General features: G+C 40.2%; 1 protein-coding gene across 5 annotated transcripts in view; it reads left to right on the top strand.

Moving 5' to 3' along the window:
• The first annotated feature begins 1412 nt into the window (after positions 1-1412).
• LOC139133226 (coiled-coil and C2 domain-containing protein 2A-like) overlaps positions 1413-16345 on the top strand; it is a 58659-nt gene continuing 43726 nt past the window's right edge. For 4 of the 5 annotated variants that reach the window (XM_070699715.1, XM_070699714.1, XM_070699713.1 and 1 more), the window contains exons 1-8: positions 4436-4803; positions 5391-5502; positions 5700-5759; positions 6654-6728; positions 7750-7978; positions 8361-8488; positions 9486-9617; positions 10237-10317. In XM_070699715.1, the coding sequence (XP_070555816.1) occupies positions 4790-4803; positions 5391-5502; positions 5700-5759; positions 6654-6728; positions 7750-7978; positions 8361-8488; positions 9486-9617; positions 10237-10317 (831 nt within the window). In that variant the 5' untranslated portion in view covers positions 4436-4789. Of the gene's footprint in view, positions 1596-4435; positions 4804-5390; positions 5503-5699; positions 5760-6653; positions 6729-7749; positions 7979-8360; positions 8489-9485; positions 9618-10236; positions 10318-16345 lie in introns of those variants that run through there. The other variant, XM_070699716.1, reaches the window with a different exon arrangement.

The following is a 16345-nucleotide window of genomic DNA, read 5'->3' as shown; positions in this document are numbered from 1 at the left end:
ACGGTAGTGTCGTTTGGGCAGCCCAGTCTAAGCGCAACTTAGTAAAATTGAAAAAATCCAAAGAGCAGCAACAAGGTATATTCTTAATTATCCCACTGACATTGATTATAAACAAAGGTTAGTTGCTGTAAACCTTTTACCGTTGTCATTTCGCAGGGAGATTCTTGATCTGATTTTCTTTATAAATGCACTACTGGGAAATACTCTTTAAATGTTCATAAGTATGTCAAAACTCACTCATCTAAAATTAATACACGTTCTAGTGCTGATGCAAATGCACTGGATAGAAACCATTGTAAAACTGTCACTTTCCAACACCTTCTCTTTAATAGAATTGTCATTCTCTGGAACAATTTACCGGCGACAATTAGAACCACTGCTTCACTTTGTACATTTAGAGTAACATTGACGAAATGGTATTGGGATAAATTTTATAACTGTTTTGATCCAGACAACACTTGTACGTTGATTTCTCGTTGTCTGTGTAGCAGGTGTAGACCTATGTAGATTTTATTTGATTTGTTTTAGACTTTCTTCATTTTTTATCTCCCGTATGTTATTGTAGTTTGCTTTTTTCATTTGTACATATTTCATTTCATTAGGGTGACTGGCTTTGTATAGGTGGTTCGCACCTGTTTCAGTCATCCTATCCTATGTCGGTACACGTATCGTGTCCGCTGTGGATGAATATTATAAATAAATAAATAAATAAATAAATGCATGCATGTATGCAGACATACATACATACACACACACATATAGATATGTACCATACATACAGACACACACAGACACACAGACAGGCAGGCAGACATACAAACACTCATGCATATACACAGTAGCATCTAACATATAATTAAATTTGCACATAACAGGAGAAGTCATTCCGAATTTGATCAAGACATCAATTTGGGGGTATCGCTGGCACGACGGTCGCCGCGTGCTGTTGCATTGCGACAATCAAGCTGTTGTGCATATCTGGAAAAGGGCACGACGAGATGCCCTGACATCATGCAACTAGTAAGAAGCATCTTTAACGAGGCGGCCAAAGGAAATTTGTGATCATGTGCTGTACGATAGTATATTAATTATGCACTCAGAATGTGAATTCATCTGAAAAAAACATTTGCGGGATTTGTGGACAGGTTTCAGAGAAATTGGAAAAAAAGAGTTTTGACAAATTGAGAAAAATGATCTGAATATGCCATACCCATTTTTTCGTTAGATTGGAATAAATCTCTATGAAATCACCCTTGATATCATTCATAATATCGAAAAAGGAGAGACAGCATGAGCGACTTTGGTGTGGTCCTTCTGCAGAATGTAAAAAGTTGCATTCATTTCAAACCTCTCCACACTGACCACGAGAGGGCGTAATTTGGGACAATTGCCAGGTATATATTTGACAAGGTAAGAAAGAGATTAATGATTAGTATATTGCGGCCATTTGTAAATGTCTGATTGAAACTTAGGCATAGAGGGATAGCATTTAAGCTTGAACCACCACAGATATCGGCGAAACATTTCCGACAACAACTCCTCTGCTATGATGACGATCAGGGACCGTCGACTTGGGTACACAGATGTTCGAAACGGTGAGTGTGCACGAATTCGACAATTTTTTAGATTAAAATAAGTCTATCAGACTATTTATTATAACACATAGTGTTTAACAGAACAGTTACCATAGTTTCCTATCAAGCCGACAATAATTACAGTAAATGAGTGAAGGCAACCGTAATATCTGAGGCATCCTGAAACTTTACTGAGCCATGCTGTTTGTGGCATTACGGTGATGTAGGTAGCACATAGAGAGAGAGACACAGGCATACAATGCCAGTAAATTTCAATTGTCTGCAACACTTGCATGGACATGTTATTCATTTTATTATTTGGAGCGTTAAAGTCTCAAGTTTGTCTGGCTTGGAAAATTACAGGCCCTAAAAGCGGCGCTCCCATGTACAAAGCAAAGGGTCTTGTTATTATTTTTTTGAATACTGAGGTCTGACTCTGTATCCTTGAATCTGAGGAAACCGTGAACATTTCACCTGTGAGCTGTGGCTTCAAAGGCCATATGACGTGCGCAGCCTATATAAAATAGATTCAGACGATTCAAAGAATTCATATAATATGAAATACCCTTGAAAATATGCCTTCAAAAACGTTGCTTCGACCGTTTGTGAAGTAATTTTCACAATGCAGAAACACATCATAGTATGACTCTTCAGAATGCATGTTTATTGTTAATGGTACTCAGTACGATTTTACTTTCGTTTTGTCTGGCTGGCTGTTTTATTGTGTTGTGGTCTGTGCTTTCACTTAGCGTTTCAATTGAACAGACCAACCCAGACCGTTGTTAAGTGTTGTCCTGTGCATACATAGTGGTTCCTCTTTGTGTATAAGTCAGAGTGTTCGGGTCAAATGAGGACAACGAGATATCAACAGCCCGCGGTGGCTGTTATCGGTACTGGTGAAGTGCGCAACTTGTAAAATGGCTAAAACGACAGACTGCGACTGTCGGCCGGAGTAGTGCAAAGAAAAGCTTATGAGAGAAACAGTCGAATCTGCCGTTTTTGCGGTGCCCTTTTGGATCGGCGGATTTTATCAGAGCATGGAGAACGATCTACGAAGCTAGATAGGAAATTAGGTAATGGTATAGTGTCAGAACATGTAGTAGACCAGCCAACAGGTACACAATAGAAGTATTATTGCAACTGATAAACAGTGCGGTCACATTTCGAACAGTTTTCACGGCATAATTGCACGAGCGACCAACCGGGCGTAACATTCGACGCATTTCAATCGATACTATTCCTGATAACAACAGCGCCTGCAAATCTCGGGGTTTTTATCGCTACAATGAAAGACCATTATCTTGAAACCTGTCAAATGCTCTGTTTTAGGGAAAGATTAGTACGTGTGAGCATTCATAACAATGTCGTACGATTGAGAATAATTGCCAGTTGTGAAAGTCGAAAATTTGCAACAAATTCTCAAATGTGTTCAGCTCCTGCCGCAAGGTGAAGAGACGTTCTGCTCGACAAGTCTTGTTCAAAGTTCACAATATGTTTTGAGAATGGGGGACTCTCAAACTTTTACTATTATTTTCTGATTTACCACTTATGGGGTTCATTTTGAAGCTCGTGCCGTGATTATACTTTTCGCCGGCTTATTTTTGCGCAAGTCAGAAATTTAATTTTCCCCATAGAGCCAACACAGGGGATGGCGGCCATTTTGAATTTCAAGTGCTGGTGAAGGTTGGTTATTTGTTTCCCTTGTAGCAACTTTTGCACGGCGACTCTTGATTTTTGTCGTTGATTTCGAAAGGGAATGGTTTAATGTTTCTCTACGGACAGTTTTAGCAAAAGTTTAAGTCCTTCAATTAAAGAGCAGCGTACTACCTTAATGTACCCAATTCTCGATCGGGAACCATGATAAGCTTATAGGGCCTACAACTTCACTAGCCAAGGTATTTATACCGGCAGAGACCACCCCCACCCCCGTCGAAACAAGGTTAGAGGGAGACTATGCTACGTGTATCGGTTCACAAGCGACTGTGGCTACGCCGATCTAACCGAGCCGTGCGGACTGGACGATAAGCTTATACTTCTGACAGTTGTACTTTGTATTACTGCCACTGAACATGGACGTAGGAAAGAATCCGTCTACCTCAATGCTTCTTTGGAAAGTGTTTGTAAACGATGGAAAAATCCAAAGTATAAGCTTATGGTTTATGCTTCTTGCAATAGGTCTCCGTAAGGATTATCCACACTGAGAAAAATGTACGAGAAAATCTAGCTAATTGATGATAATTTGATCTCTTTTTTGTACGCTGTGTAAATTTCCACATGCCTTGTTTTGATGAGTAACATTAGGCCTACTGGACACTCATGGAAAGTGAAGAAACCTAAGCCTTACAGGCCCAGGCCTGATAACATTCAAACCGAAACTCCCACACAGATAATAGACAAATTATGAAAACACATTGGTATTCAGTCAACAATTTGTTAATTAAAGGTTTGGAATAGAGTACATCTATTTAGAAATTGAGTTTGAATTAGCATTTGAAAACTGGATCGCTCGCCAGACACATTGCACTAAATATGATCCCGCAAGCATCCCATCCGCTTATGGAATTTGTGACAGCGCCTCCTACGTTACGATTGATCGTCCGCCCTTCCTCTGATCAGGTCAGGCCAGGGTCATTCGGGGAAAGGCCCTCCAACACTATGAAAAATAAACAGTACGTCATAAATCGCATTGTCCATAAAATTTTCTTTCTGAGATTTTAAACCATGGAATAAGTAATCATTTTTAGAAAAGAAGACGAAATAAGGTGTTCAGTGAGTCTAACTTACGGAGCAAATTACAAATACTGAATGGCATTCAGCACTTATGCTTCAACCGCTGCCACTTAGGGGAACCTAAACGAAATATTTTACGTCCGCCAGCAATCGTTGTTCATGGCTACGGAGAAGCTCTACCCTTTGCTACGCCGAGGTAGAAGGTCGTCAGCATTTATCTAAATGACGAAAATTTCGCAAGGCAATCAAGCAAGAGCAGATAATCAACCGCAGGAGTTATCGGGAAACGGCTCAATTCAGGCTACTGCCTGTTGATTGCACCTAGCCTTTCACTGTGCGGTCGTGGCAGTTGTCAGTTGGTATTGTTTGAACTTGGCGGTGACTCATTCTAGCCTGTGCACTATGGCACATTGGGAATAGTTGCAAAGTGTACATCGCGATCGAAAGAAGTACAATCGTTCGATTAAAAACAACAGAATACAAGAATGTCAGGACAATCGTAAGTAACTTTGCTGACTCGTCTACAGTTACGAGTGGAGTGATACGTACCGGCCGCCGCGTACTATGCATATAATAATTATTATATGCATAGTACGCGGCGGCCGGTACGTATCACTCCACTCGTAAGTAAAACTTTGCTGACTCGTCTACACAGTTTTGGTGCTCTGCGCGGTGATAGTACAAGCTGCAATAATATTACAGTTTACAATTTCACAATGTCACCATAGGCTCGGGTATAAAGTGAAGTCAGTTTTGGGTGCCAAAAGTGGGGAGAGGTGTCAGACTGAGTAATTGTCGCCTTATGGGCCCGATAGACTGTTGGCGTATACACTAAATATTAAATGTGTAGGTCAGGTGTTTGGATTCTTATATTGCTCACTTCATAGCCACTGGATTTCGCTATAATCATGGAGCTACCAAAAGACCCATGCTATACTATAGGTATAATCCACTCCCACCCCACCCTACACTGCATGTGACACTGACACTAGTGACAGTGTTACTGAATAACACTCTTTAATAAGCATGTCACGAAAGGGTGTAAACTAACTGTAAATGGTATATTTTTTCATGTTTTCTATGCAGCACATTAGCAGCAAAGATTCGCGAAAGGCGCAAGAAACTAAGGGAGTCTTTGGCAGACACTAGCAGAGAAACTGAAGGCTCAGACATGGAACTCACACCAAGAACAAATGGGGTCAGTCTCATCAATAACACATTCTTAAACTCTTATGATTAGAAACTGAAGAGAGAGTAAATATTGCTATACACAGTTGGGTATCTTTTCAAGTATGTATGCCATAATAGAACTCACTACTGCTTTGATAGTGTCAAAGACTGCTGTATGATGTGAGAATGTCTTTTTTGAACGTAATTTTTTTCTTTCAATGTCAGTTTCCTGAAAGTGGAATGCATGGTGACGATGACGAGACAGCGTTATCATCCTCAAGAGAGGTAAGTACAGTGACGTACTTTCTTTGATAAGACAGCAGATGTTGGTAAACAAAAGATACCAGTACGCAGCAAGGGTTTGTTTCCCATCTTCATGAACATCAATATATATACTAGCAAAGTCAGTTTTTTAAATATTTACATGTCCTTATAACATTGACATTCAGCTTTCACAAAGTGACCTTTTTCTATTGCAGTACATTTTACAGGTCTGAGGGTGAACTTACTCTTGTCATTTTGCTCTGTGTCAGAAACACCTCTTAGAGCATTCTTGTTTTGTTGTTTTCCATGTGACTGTAGTTGAATCAAAATACTAAATGCCAAAACAAGAATTCTTTTGATGCATGGCTTTTTTGTCCTATTCTAATGATTGATCATTTCACCAGTTTGACAATGCGGTGCAGTATTTGATATCTTATACTCTATCATCCTTCACAACAGGATAGAGAATTACACTCCTGCAATGCCAGTATATTTCACAGTTAAATGAATTTTTGTTTTAGAGGCACCAGCCAAAAAGTGCCGCTCAGACTAGTTTGTTGTGCACAGTATTATGTGAACGCTAAGCCAAATTGACTCAAAAATATCTTGTGTTGCATGTACCGTATTCAGCTAATTTGTAGAAAATTCCAGGAGATGGCCCAAAAAGGATCAAGAAGTGCTCAGCAGATACTGTAGCATGGTAGAACCAAAGTAGACACAAACATACGTAGGGTGACAAATAATTAATTAACCAGCATACCTGGTGATTCTCATGCAGGATGATGCACCTACTCAAGGAAAGTATTGTATAAAGTTTGAATTGAAACAGAGAGCTACATGTACCAGTATGTGGAGTACCCTATGACCTCAGCATGACCTGTGATGACCTCAATGTTATCTTTTAATCTGTCACAGGCATATGATGACCTCATTGAGGCACAGAAACTCATCGATGACCTGGAAGAGAGGAGAGCTGAAACGAAAAAGGAGGTAAATTAAACTCACATGTATTGTAGGTGTTGGAAGTGGCAATATAGCATTAACGCTGTGTGTTGGACAGCTCTCAACATTGTCGTCTGGGTAACTTTAGTTCAATAACTGAATCAAAGTTACTACACTAAAATGTCACAGAATGTTACAGGCTGTGCTATACATTTCATTGGTGTTCATACAGCTGAAAGCATCATTCACAGTATCAATGACTATATAGTGTGGAGCAACAGAGCACATAGATTTAGGCCCCTCAAGAGGGGGAAAGCCCCTTTGATCTGTATGCAAAAGTCTGCGTCCACCAGTTCAATATGCAATTAAAAAGTTTTATGCTGTTTTTTTGAGCACTTCCCCCCAAGAGTAGCCAATTTGACCATGCCAAAGTTCACAATATTACCAATGCTCCTGCGCCATAATGTCCATACTCTGCACACAACTTTATTCAAACTATGCAAAGTTATGATGTGCATTCATATATCAATCCATAATCAATGCAAATGAGTTGATTACAACAATGTTTCTAAATGACTGATTGTATGCTATATTATGTACGCTATCCCTATCTTATACAATTTATATTTTTATCAGCTTATTTTGGTAACAGTTGATAGTAGTAAACCATTGAACATTTAACACAACAGTAAATTGAGGACAGCTATCATTTGAGCCCAATCTCAGTATGACTCGCATAGAGGCATATGCCTGATGAGATCCAACCGCAAACAAATTATTTCCACTGATTTGACATTCCATGGAAAACATAGGGTTTGCAAGGTGTGAATTCGATAGGTACACACATAGAACAGTCGGTGTACCATTGATAAATATTCATTTCATGTTCTGAGTGAGGCTATCACTGTGGATCATGGATCATGTTTGGCTTGTGGAAATTCTGGTCCAGTATGTGAACTTTGACCTCTTCTACTAGCTAGCCAAATTTCTTGGATATTTGAAAACTGGGAGACACTGCTTTGATAGCATGCTAACCTTACAAACTCTATTCCTACCTTGCCTTGTTCAGCTTGAACAATCACTGAAAGAAAGTGACAAACCAAAGCCGTCCAAGAGAACCAAACTCAAACCCATCACGCCGAAAGCAGAAGAGACTCCCAAAATAGAAGATGAAGCCACGAAGGATGAGAAACCTAAAAAGAAGAAGAAAGCAAGAATTAAGAAAGAGCCAAAAGATGAAACGGAGGAGGCGAAGGAAGAGGAGGCTGAGCCAACGGAAAAACCAGAGGAGGATAAAAGTAAGTACAGCTATGAAACCAGTGTCCCCTCATTGGTACAATATTTCTGATTTGTGTTTGAGTCAATGTCACACATCAGTACTCACAGCAATGTATACAGACTTCAGTCACAGCAATGTCACAGCCCTGGACCATCTTTGCTGTCACAGACCTGGGCCATCTTTGCTGTCACAGACCTGGGCCGTCTTTGCTGTCACAGACCGGTACTTCAGCTCTATCATAGGGGCTGTAGAAGGTATGTTATTGAGGGTATATTTTTTTCGGATAGTGTGTGAAGTTTTTAGACTCCAGTACAATGAGATGAGGAACCCTTTCTATAATTTTAAATTCAATGAGAGGTGATTTACTGATGATCTTTCCTCTCGAATTTTTTCTGTCTCAGAGCTCATGTCAGCTGAAGAAGCTGTGTTGGCAGTTGCAGCCGGGACAGCGGGATCTTCTAGTCCAGCGCCGGCTAATCTCAACCAGTCTATCAGAGACAGGCTTAGGAAGAAGATGTCACAGATGAAGGTAAGCAGTCATTGGAATCATTTCATGGCAAAAGTTATGATTATTGAAGACAGACAGTTTCGTTTAAGAATTGAGTACATAGCCAGAGGCCCCTTAGGCAAACACTTATTTGTATTCGATGTTTGTGAGCATTCATCCTCACTGTTCCTGTTCGGTACATGTATTCACCTACTCTGTCAGTGATGGTGCATGTTCATTGAAAATGTCACGCTTGCAGCAATCAGTGGACTTTTGAATGTCTCTCTCTTTAAAAGACTGAGAGAAAAAAACTATTTTTTTATGCCACCAGGTAAAGTTTAGTACTCCTTGACAATATGTATGTACAGATAGGCAGCAATAACACAGCAGCCTGGACAGTTAGAAGTCTGTAAACCAGTACAGGGCCATCATCACGTCTGCACACTCAGTATAGCTCAACCAGTAATATTTTATTTTGAATTGCTCTGTATTATTTCCTGTGATTTTCATAGTGTATCAAATAGCTGTGGGGATATTTGTTAGGCTATAAGTAAACCGCAGCAACATAATAAAAAACATTTTGTTCCCGTCTCAATCAAATCTTATTTTACTGTTATTTTCAATTATATTGGTTGACCTAACAACAAATATGTAAAGAGCGAAAACCCAAAATGTGAGGAATGAATATCCAAAATAGCAAAGCTAGACTTAATACTGGTCTTGAAATATTGCAACATTATGTTTACAGGAAACTTTATCAAATTATAGGATGTTTGATATATATTAAAAAATATCAAATGTTGTAAGCGCAAAATAAGTGCTTGACCCCCCTAGGGTATCAAACTTTTTTCAAATATATGGCATGCAACTGTTAAAAGGTGACTTGAACAGTTGAGAAACCACAGGAAATGTATGCTTCGCATGGATGAGAAACAATTTTTATGGGAAAAGTAGCTGGCCAAAACTAACAAAGAGCCATTCAATTCGTTGGTTGTTTGGTGAAATATGAATACAATGTGGTGTCTTGCACTTTTTACAGGAAAAGGCAGAAGAGGAGAAGAAAGAAGATGATGAGAAAGAGCCAGGAAAAGTGGTGACAGGCAAGCCACCGCCAAGACGATTACGTGGAATGAGAGGAAGACAGCTGGCTACACGATTTGATGAACCAATGGTAAGTCACACGTCCTGTACAATTTGTCGACCATTTGTTGATCAGACATCTAAGTATACAATTCAAGCTAGTACGCGCCAGGATATTGAAAGACGTTTGCTAAATCTTTCATCAACAAAACTTTCAACAATTGCCTTGATATATCAAGAATGCAAATCAGGGGCCACAGATTTTGCAAATTTTGATACTACAGAAACAAAAATACCTCAAAAATCATGCATTCCACTGTTGATTCTACATGGGAGAAAATTTGTGAAATACATGTATTTTTTTCATAGCATTGCTGATTTTGTGAAAAAAATGTATCAGTGACGGGCAGACTTAAAGATCCGTTGCTTGAGGCAGGGCTGTACCCTCCTAGTAAGAGAAGGGTACAGCCCTGTCTCGAGCAACAAATTTTTGGTCGATGTGACAGGCAGCTGAAAAATGTTTGCAATTCTGGCTTTGCTAACTCCAAAGTACTGTCAAATATCAGAACTTAAGAATATTTGCATACATGTATCCAAAGACTCTGACCATCCCCTCCCAAAAATAAAATGGTTCATCCCTTTACCCTGTGAGTGCGTCCGTGAAGGGCATTCAAGTACAATAAAAAGTTTCATCTGCTAATATCTTACAGTCTGATGATGAGAAGAAACTACATGAATCGATTGCAGCCAAGACAATGTGGCAGAAAGCTCGCAAGGCGTTGAAGAAGAAGGTAAAAGAAGGATACATTTGCATTCAATGTTGTCATGTGACACCTCTCAACCAGTCAAATAGCAGAGACTATCACCTAACTCTTCATGGCTAATGCGTTCTCTGTAATTTCTAGAAACATTGAGTCAATTTTGAGAATTTTAGGTAGCCTTGTAAATGTATGTAGTTATTCATCTGCCATTGAGAACAATAGAATTGTTCAGGAAAACCAGGAACTGAGACCATTTCCAGGTTGTAGGAAGCAAAATGTGTTCTGCAAATATCTCTGCACTTAACACTTCATATGTTGCAGAGAAACCCCGCGAAATTTTAAAGTGGACGGTGGCAAAGATTTGTCTAGCACTTTGTATGTAGGTTCACAGGCTGTCAGGTGTACGTCCTCAGCGACACACCATACTGGCATTTGAAATAGGAAGAAACATTGTGACCTAGGTATGCAAATAGGTCATGACACGTTCTGTTTAACCCTTCCACCCCCATTTCCCTCTCTAGAGGTCCACTTTATCATAGAAAACAATGGCATTGGTACAAACCACAGGGATGAAAGGGTTAATGCCCCCTTCACCTATCAAAGTAGACTGAAAGATTCCGTCGCGTGCGGGCGCTCCGGCGCACTGCGACCTACGACCCTTTACCACGACTGAAGGCACACTGTTGAAATCCTGTTCTCCAACAAAATTTTGTTGGAACCAATCGTATTACAGAAACGAGTTAATTGACAGTATGTAGGGTAACAAGACCGCCCACACCGCTCACTCAGTGCGTGATCGTGATTAGCATATTCAAAACTGTCGCCCGGCTTTTGTTCCGCCTAAGCTCATATCATGTCTTGTTTGTCAACAAACACAACGTGTTTTCTCAACTGTGTGCCAAAAGTATTGAAAATCAAACGGCCGAAGCTACCGTAAAAACCCTATCAATTCGACCAGAAAAAAATAATTACGATTTGAAAAACGTCGAATTAATAGGAAATTAAAACTGCCGAAATAATTTAGTGGTCGAATTAATTGGAACGACGAGGATGAAATTTACGCGAGACATGTTTGCCATGTGGAGACTGCTTCAAAGCATGGACTGTGAAATTTTGTGAGGTCGACAAATTAGGTAACAAAAAACCTCAAACGCACGTGGGTGTCACATCAAAATCAAAGTGGCCGCGATTACAGACGGAGCGATCTGTGACACTGCCACCGGCCCGCTCGACGGACGACGCGTAAGTTGACATCGTGTGCCAGCCCTTGGAAATATATGTAACTCCCTGACAGGCAGATAAGATAGTCTAATGGCATTTGATGCATTAAAAAGTTTGTAAAAATAATAAAAAATGACATCACCGATCATAAGAAACGTGGTGTTGAAGATAATAGTTTTTAAGAGAAGACTATGACGACCATATTTCTGTAAGTATTGTCTAACTTTGAAAACCAACATCTGAAGATTTACTTCAACCAACACTTTTGGATTTGTGCTACTCTTATTATAAGATTAGTGAAAAGTAGGTGTACATTTTTGATGTCTGCGTATCGTCTATACCGAAGTCATATCCGAAAGAGTATAATCAGTTCGCGACAGCGTAAACCTCTCTCTCCTCTCTCTCTCGGCATTTCGATGTTTTATATTGTCGACATTTATATATCAGTCTGAAGTTTCAGGTCACTGCTCAATGCAAGTAGTTGATGTCAATTTTCCGTATCGGGCATGGTCTCTATCGTCACTCTAATCGTTAGTTTTTTCCTGTTATATTCGATATCAGACTCAAAACACAATGTGAACAACGCTGATAATATATTGCATCTTTCGTATCGAAAACCGGTAAAGTTCGTAACTGGTGCCATGTCACGGCCTGGAGAAAGTTCATCACCATCGATCGAATGTCCGTGACGCTTTTGCTTCCAAATAGACATATTGAAATGCACAGGGAACTTCGCGGTATGGCAATTATATGAATTTTACCGTGAAGAAAGTCTGTGACTTTAAACTGGCCGTACAACCAACAATAAACATGGCGGAGCAATGATACTGACTTCAGAGACTTCGATTTTTTTTTCATTGCGACCGCTGGTGAGAGCGAGTCGTCGAATTTTTTCCCACTGGCTATTTGGCTTTGAATTTTCAATTGCCATCCCTAAAAACAAGACGGGCGTTCTCTGTAAATCAATAAGCCTTTTGAATATGAAAAAAATCGGACATCTGAACCTCAACACGCAGCTTGACAGTTGTTCTCCGAATCAGGACAGTGAGGCCGGATTTCACGTAGTAGCTATGGAAACCGACGGCTCGTTCGTTGTAAGAAAGCATGCGATGTACATCACATGCTCTCTTGGGCCGTGGACTTTCGCCGTATCGCCTCTACAGACTACACCGTCAATTACCTAACCATGCTAACAATCACACGATAGTTCAGTAACATATGTCTTCATTTAATCTACCGATCATCGACCGTCAAACACTTCAAAAACAATGGTCGCGGTCACGTATTCAAGGACACTCACAAGACACTATCAATAAGTGGCGCGCAGAATTATTTTTACTGGTTTTGAGAACTTCTAAAATAACTTGTAATCTGTATATCTTCGGACATCGAACCGATATCGTATACCTAGTACCTATCACTGTCGAAGTTTATGTCTTTCACTGTAGAGTTCTTTTTATCCAAAACACATATCCACAAGAGTCCCACAGAGCAGTCAAATGAAAGGATATATTGCTTCAAACGAATGAAATTGCACGTGAAAGAATGAAAATCAACAGCACATCCTGGACGTGATTTAAAACAATAGCGCTTGTGAATAGGACTATTCTATTTGAGTAACGGGGACGGAAAGCACAGAACTGTAAAAGTACTGGAAAAACGTGCCGTTTTTCTCGCAATTTTAGCAACTGTATTAAACGACCCTTTATTCTTTACTACATGTAATACCTTTCCATAATTGAATTAACTAGGTTTAGGGCTTATACACAAAGTGTTCACTGATGTACAGAACTTTAAAAAAGTACTCTGCTGGGAACGAGCAGGGGTTTACACGCTAATGGGCGCAGTAAACAATGGTCACATCCATAGGTTCAAGGACGTTCAGGGGGAGACACGGCAAAGAGTGCAGTGTCGCTTCGAAATTTTATGGGAGAGACACCACGACTGAGACCGGCAGTAGCACAACAAACTATTCCGAACTGTGCGACCGTGTTTAATACAGACATCTCTGTAGGTGATTCTGGTTTCTCAATCGAATCAAAAGTCCAACATTTACAACATTGACATAAAATATGTCCGAAAACTTTTGTTGTATTCAACCAACTGATTCATCTCCTTTGACATCCCCTAAGCTACATGTAAACAGTCCGGTAAGACTGATATCGATGTCTCCCGGGCCCCCATGCAGTATGGCCGTACGTGTTCAAATATTTCAGTGTTATACATTTTCTTGTCTTCTCTTTCTTTCTGAGCCAGTGTCATTATTGTGAACACGGCTAATAAATAAATAATAATATTTCTTCACCGTTTTGCAAAATATCTCGTCAACCGGGCGCATGGGCAACGTCTTTGTACGTTGGTCAAAACTAATGACACTGTAGGTCAGGATATAACATCGGTCAAAGTAAGATTGAATATGGAAGATGAAAATGCTTTCATCGATTAACAAAAATGAGAAGGAACGAGTCAGTAAATATCGAACCATAAAGGGGAGATCGAGACTGCCATCCCCCATGATTAATCAACTGGGAACAAAATATATATTTCGATCGACAGACTTACACAACCAGAGACAGCATTTTATTCAGCTTTAAATAAGTCATCACCTTTCCTATGATTAAACACCCGTTTGCGTTTTGATCTACTCTGCTCTGTCCCCAATCGGTATGGCCGTCCGGGTTTCGCCTGCCGTCGGCGTACTGACTGACACATGGTTATTTCTTCAGCGATCTTTTCATCGTTTGGCATAAAATACAGCATCTCTTTTGGTGCACAAGGCAAATCAACGTTTAAAAGAAGAGTCACAGGAGGTTAGGATATTATATAGGTGAAATTAGAATGGAATATTGAAGATGAAAAGACTTATTGGTCGACAAAAATTGCCATAAACCGAGAATTGAGATTGTCTATGATTTATTAATTGGGTACAAAAATATTCGATTGAGTCATTAAAACAGCCAGAAAGAGCATTTTCTTAAGCTTGAAAAAATAAGTTGTCGTCTTACTCTTTCCTTGACACTGTGCCCATTTGTGTTTGAAAATATTAGTCTGTTCCCAGTCGGTAAGAACGCACGCGGCGCGGCTGCGGCGGCCGTATTTACCGACATGTAACATCGATTTTTCCTCAGCAATTTTTTCAGCGTTTGCAAAAGATTTCGCAAACTGTCCTTTTAGTGCACGGGGCACATCTGTCTATGTGTTTTAGAAACAAGCAACGTATGGTTTCGAACATAATATCTGTCAAATTCGGAGGGATATTGATTCACACACAGAAAGAGTCTGTAAATTTCAATCGACACGGGATGGTAAGAATTCGGAAAAGACAATGAGAAAGGGAGAAAGTAGGTAATTTATTCTTACTTTCTTCGATATTAAGGTGAGAAAATAGTGACAAAACCGGAGACTAGAGGGTTGGTACTTCACACACACTGAAACTTCACGCATATTTCGAAAGCGGCAACTGAGATCCAGCTCACTATAAATCACTGAGGTTTCCCACTCAGCGAAAATAATCATGTGACCCAATGAAAACCAATCTGAAAGCCGTTTACAAAGCCCTTTGTTGTTCTCATTTCTGCCTTTGTATGACCCGTGGTTCATCGTATTCGTAACGGTGGTTTTCGATGTCTTGAAATATCGTTCATTCACCAACTGAAGGAAGTTTTTGAAGGGTATGTAATTCGGTCGAATTAATAGAGATCGAGAAAGTCCCAATTTTAGTCGGTGGTCGATTTGAAAGGGCCCAAATAAAATTATGTTTTGTGAAAAAAATAGGGTGGTCGAATTAATAGGGTGGTTGAATTGATCGGGTTTTTACGGTATACTCACGTTGACGTCTGTGTCTAGCTTTCTGATTTGATCATTATGGCCGATCCGAACAATCGCCGACTCGCATTGCCGAGGCAGTCAGTAAATGTTCTGATGTATATAATATTATGTTAAAAACAGAGCAAAGAGACGCACTCAAAGAGTTTTTGCGGCGGCAGAGATGTGTTCGCTATTTTACCAACAGGGCCCGGGCCCCAAGGTATGGGAAATCTATGATTTAGTCGCTGGCACCCAAAGTTATGGACACACTTACGAACCGTTCAGGATCGATCGTTCTGGGAATTTCGCCCCTGATTTCACTCGTAAAAGATCAAGTGCAGAAGTGCAGCGAAATGGGTGTGAAGGCGGCTTTGATCGGTTCAGATCTCCGAAACGACGTACGTACCAAGGAACAAATTGTGCGTGGTAAATTCAAGGTTGTGTTCAGTTCACCAGAGGCTATCATGACGAGATAGTGGCGGAGATTACTCAGTTGCGATGTCTATCAAGAAAATCTTTTTGGAATTGCCATCGACGAAGCACACTGTGTTTATTTTTTACAAAGGCAGGCTCCGCTGTGATGTCCCGACGTCAGTTCCACTGTAAAGAGGTGCTTCAGTTTCTCGGCGATATCGGTCGTTTTCGAAAAGATCGACCTTTTCTTCCGAGAGTCTACAGTCTCCTGCAGACTGCCTATTCTGCTGCGGTCAGCGAGAAAGACGCTATGGAGTTTTTTATAGGCGTCAATTGAGCCATACTGACAACTGTATCTACATGTAAGTTTTTTCTCCGACATGCGGCCAGCCTAAGCTTTACACACACGTGTCATTGATTTCAACTGCCGAGTAGAGCGATTATGCAATGTCGGCGCTGCCGATGCAGTTGATTAACATTGTTGTCTTGACTACCGCGTGTTCATTATGCCCGTAAACAGCCTACGTGAGCAATATTCAAATTACACTACCATGATTTACATATTTGAAAAGTCTGTGAAGTCAGTTGTGGGCGGTACTTTTTTTCTTTGAGTTTG

The sequence above is a fragment of the Ptychodera flava genome, chromosome 5 (assembly GCF_041260155.1).
Source record: "Ptychodera flava strain L36383 chromosome 5, AS_Pfla_20210202, whole genome shotgun sequence".
NCBI lineage: Eukaryota > Metazoa > Hemichordata > Enteropneusta > Ptychoderidae > Ptychodera > Ptychodera flava.
The sequence above is the reverse complement of the archived record's forward strand: the minus strand, read 5'-3'. Positions and strand labels throughout refer to the sequence as shown.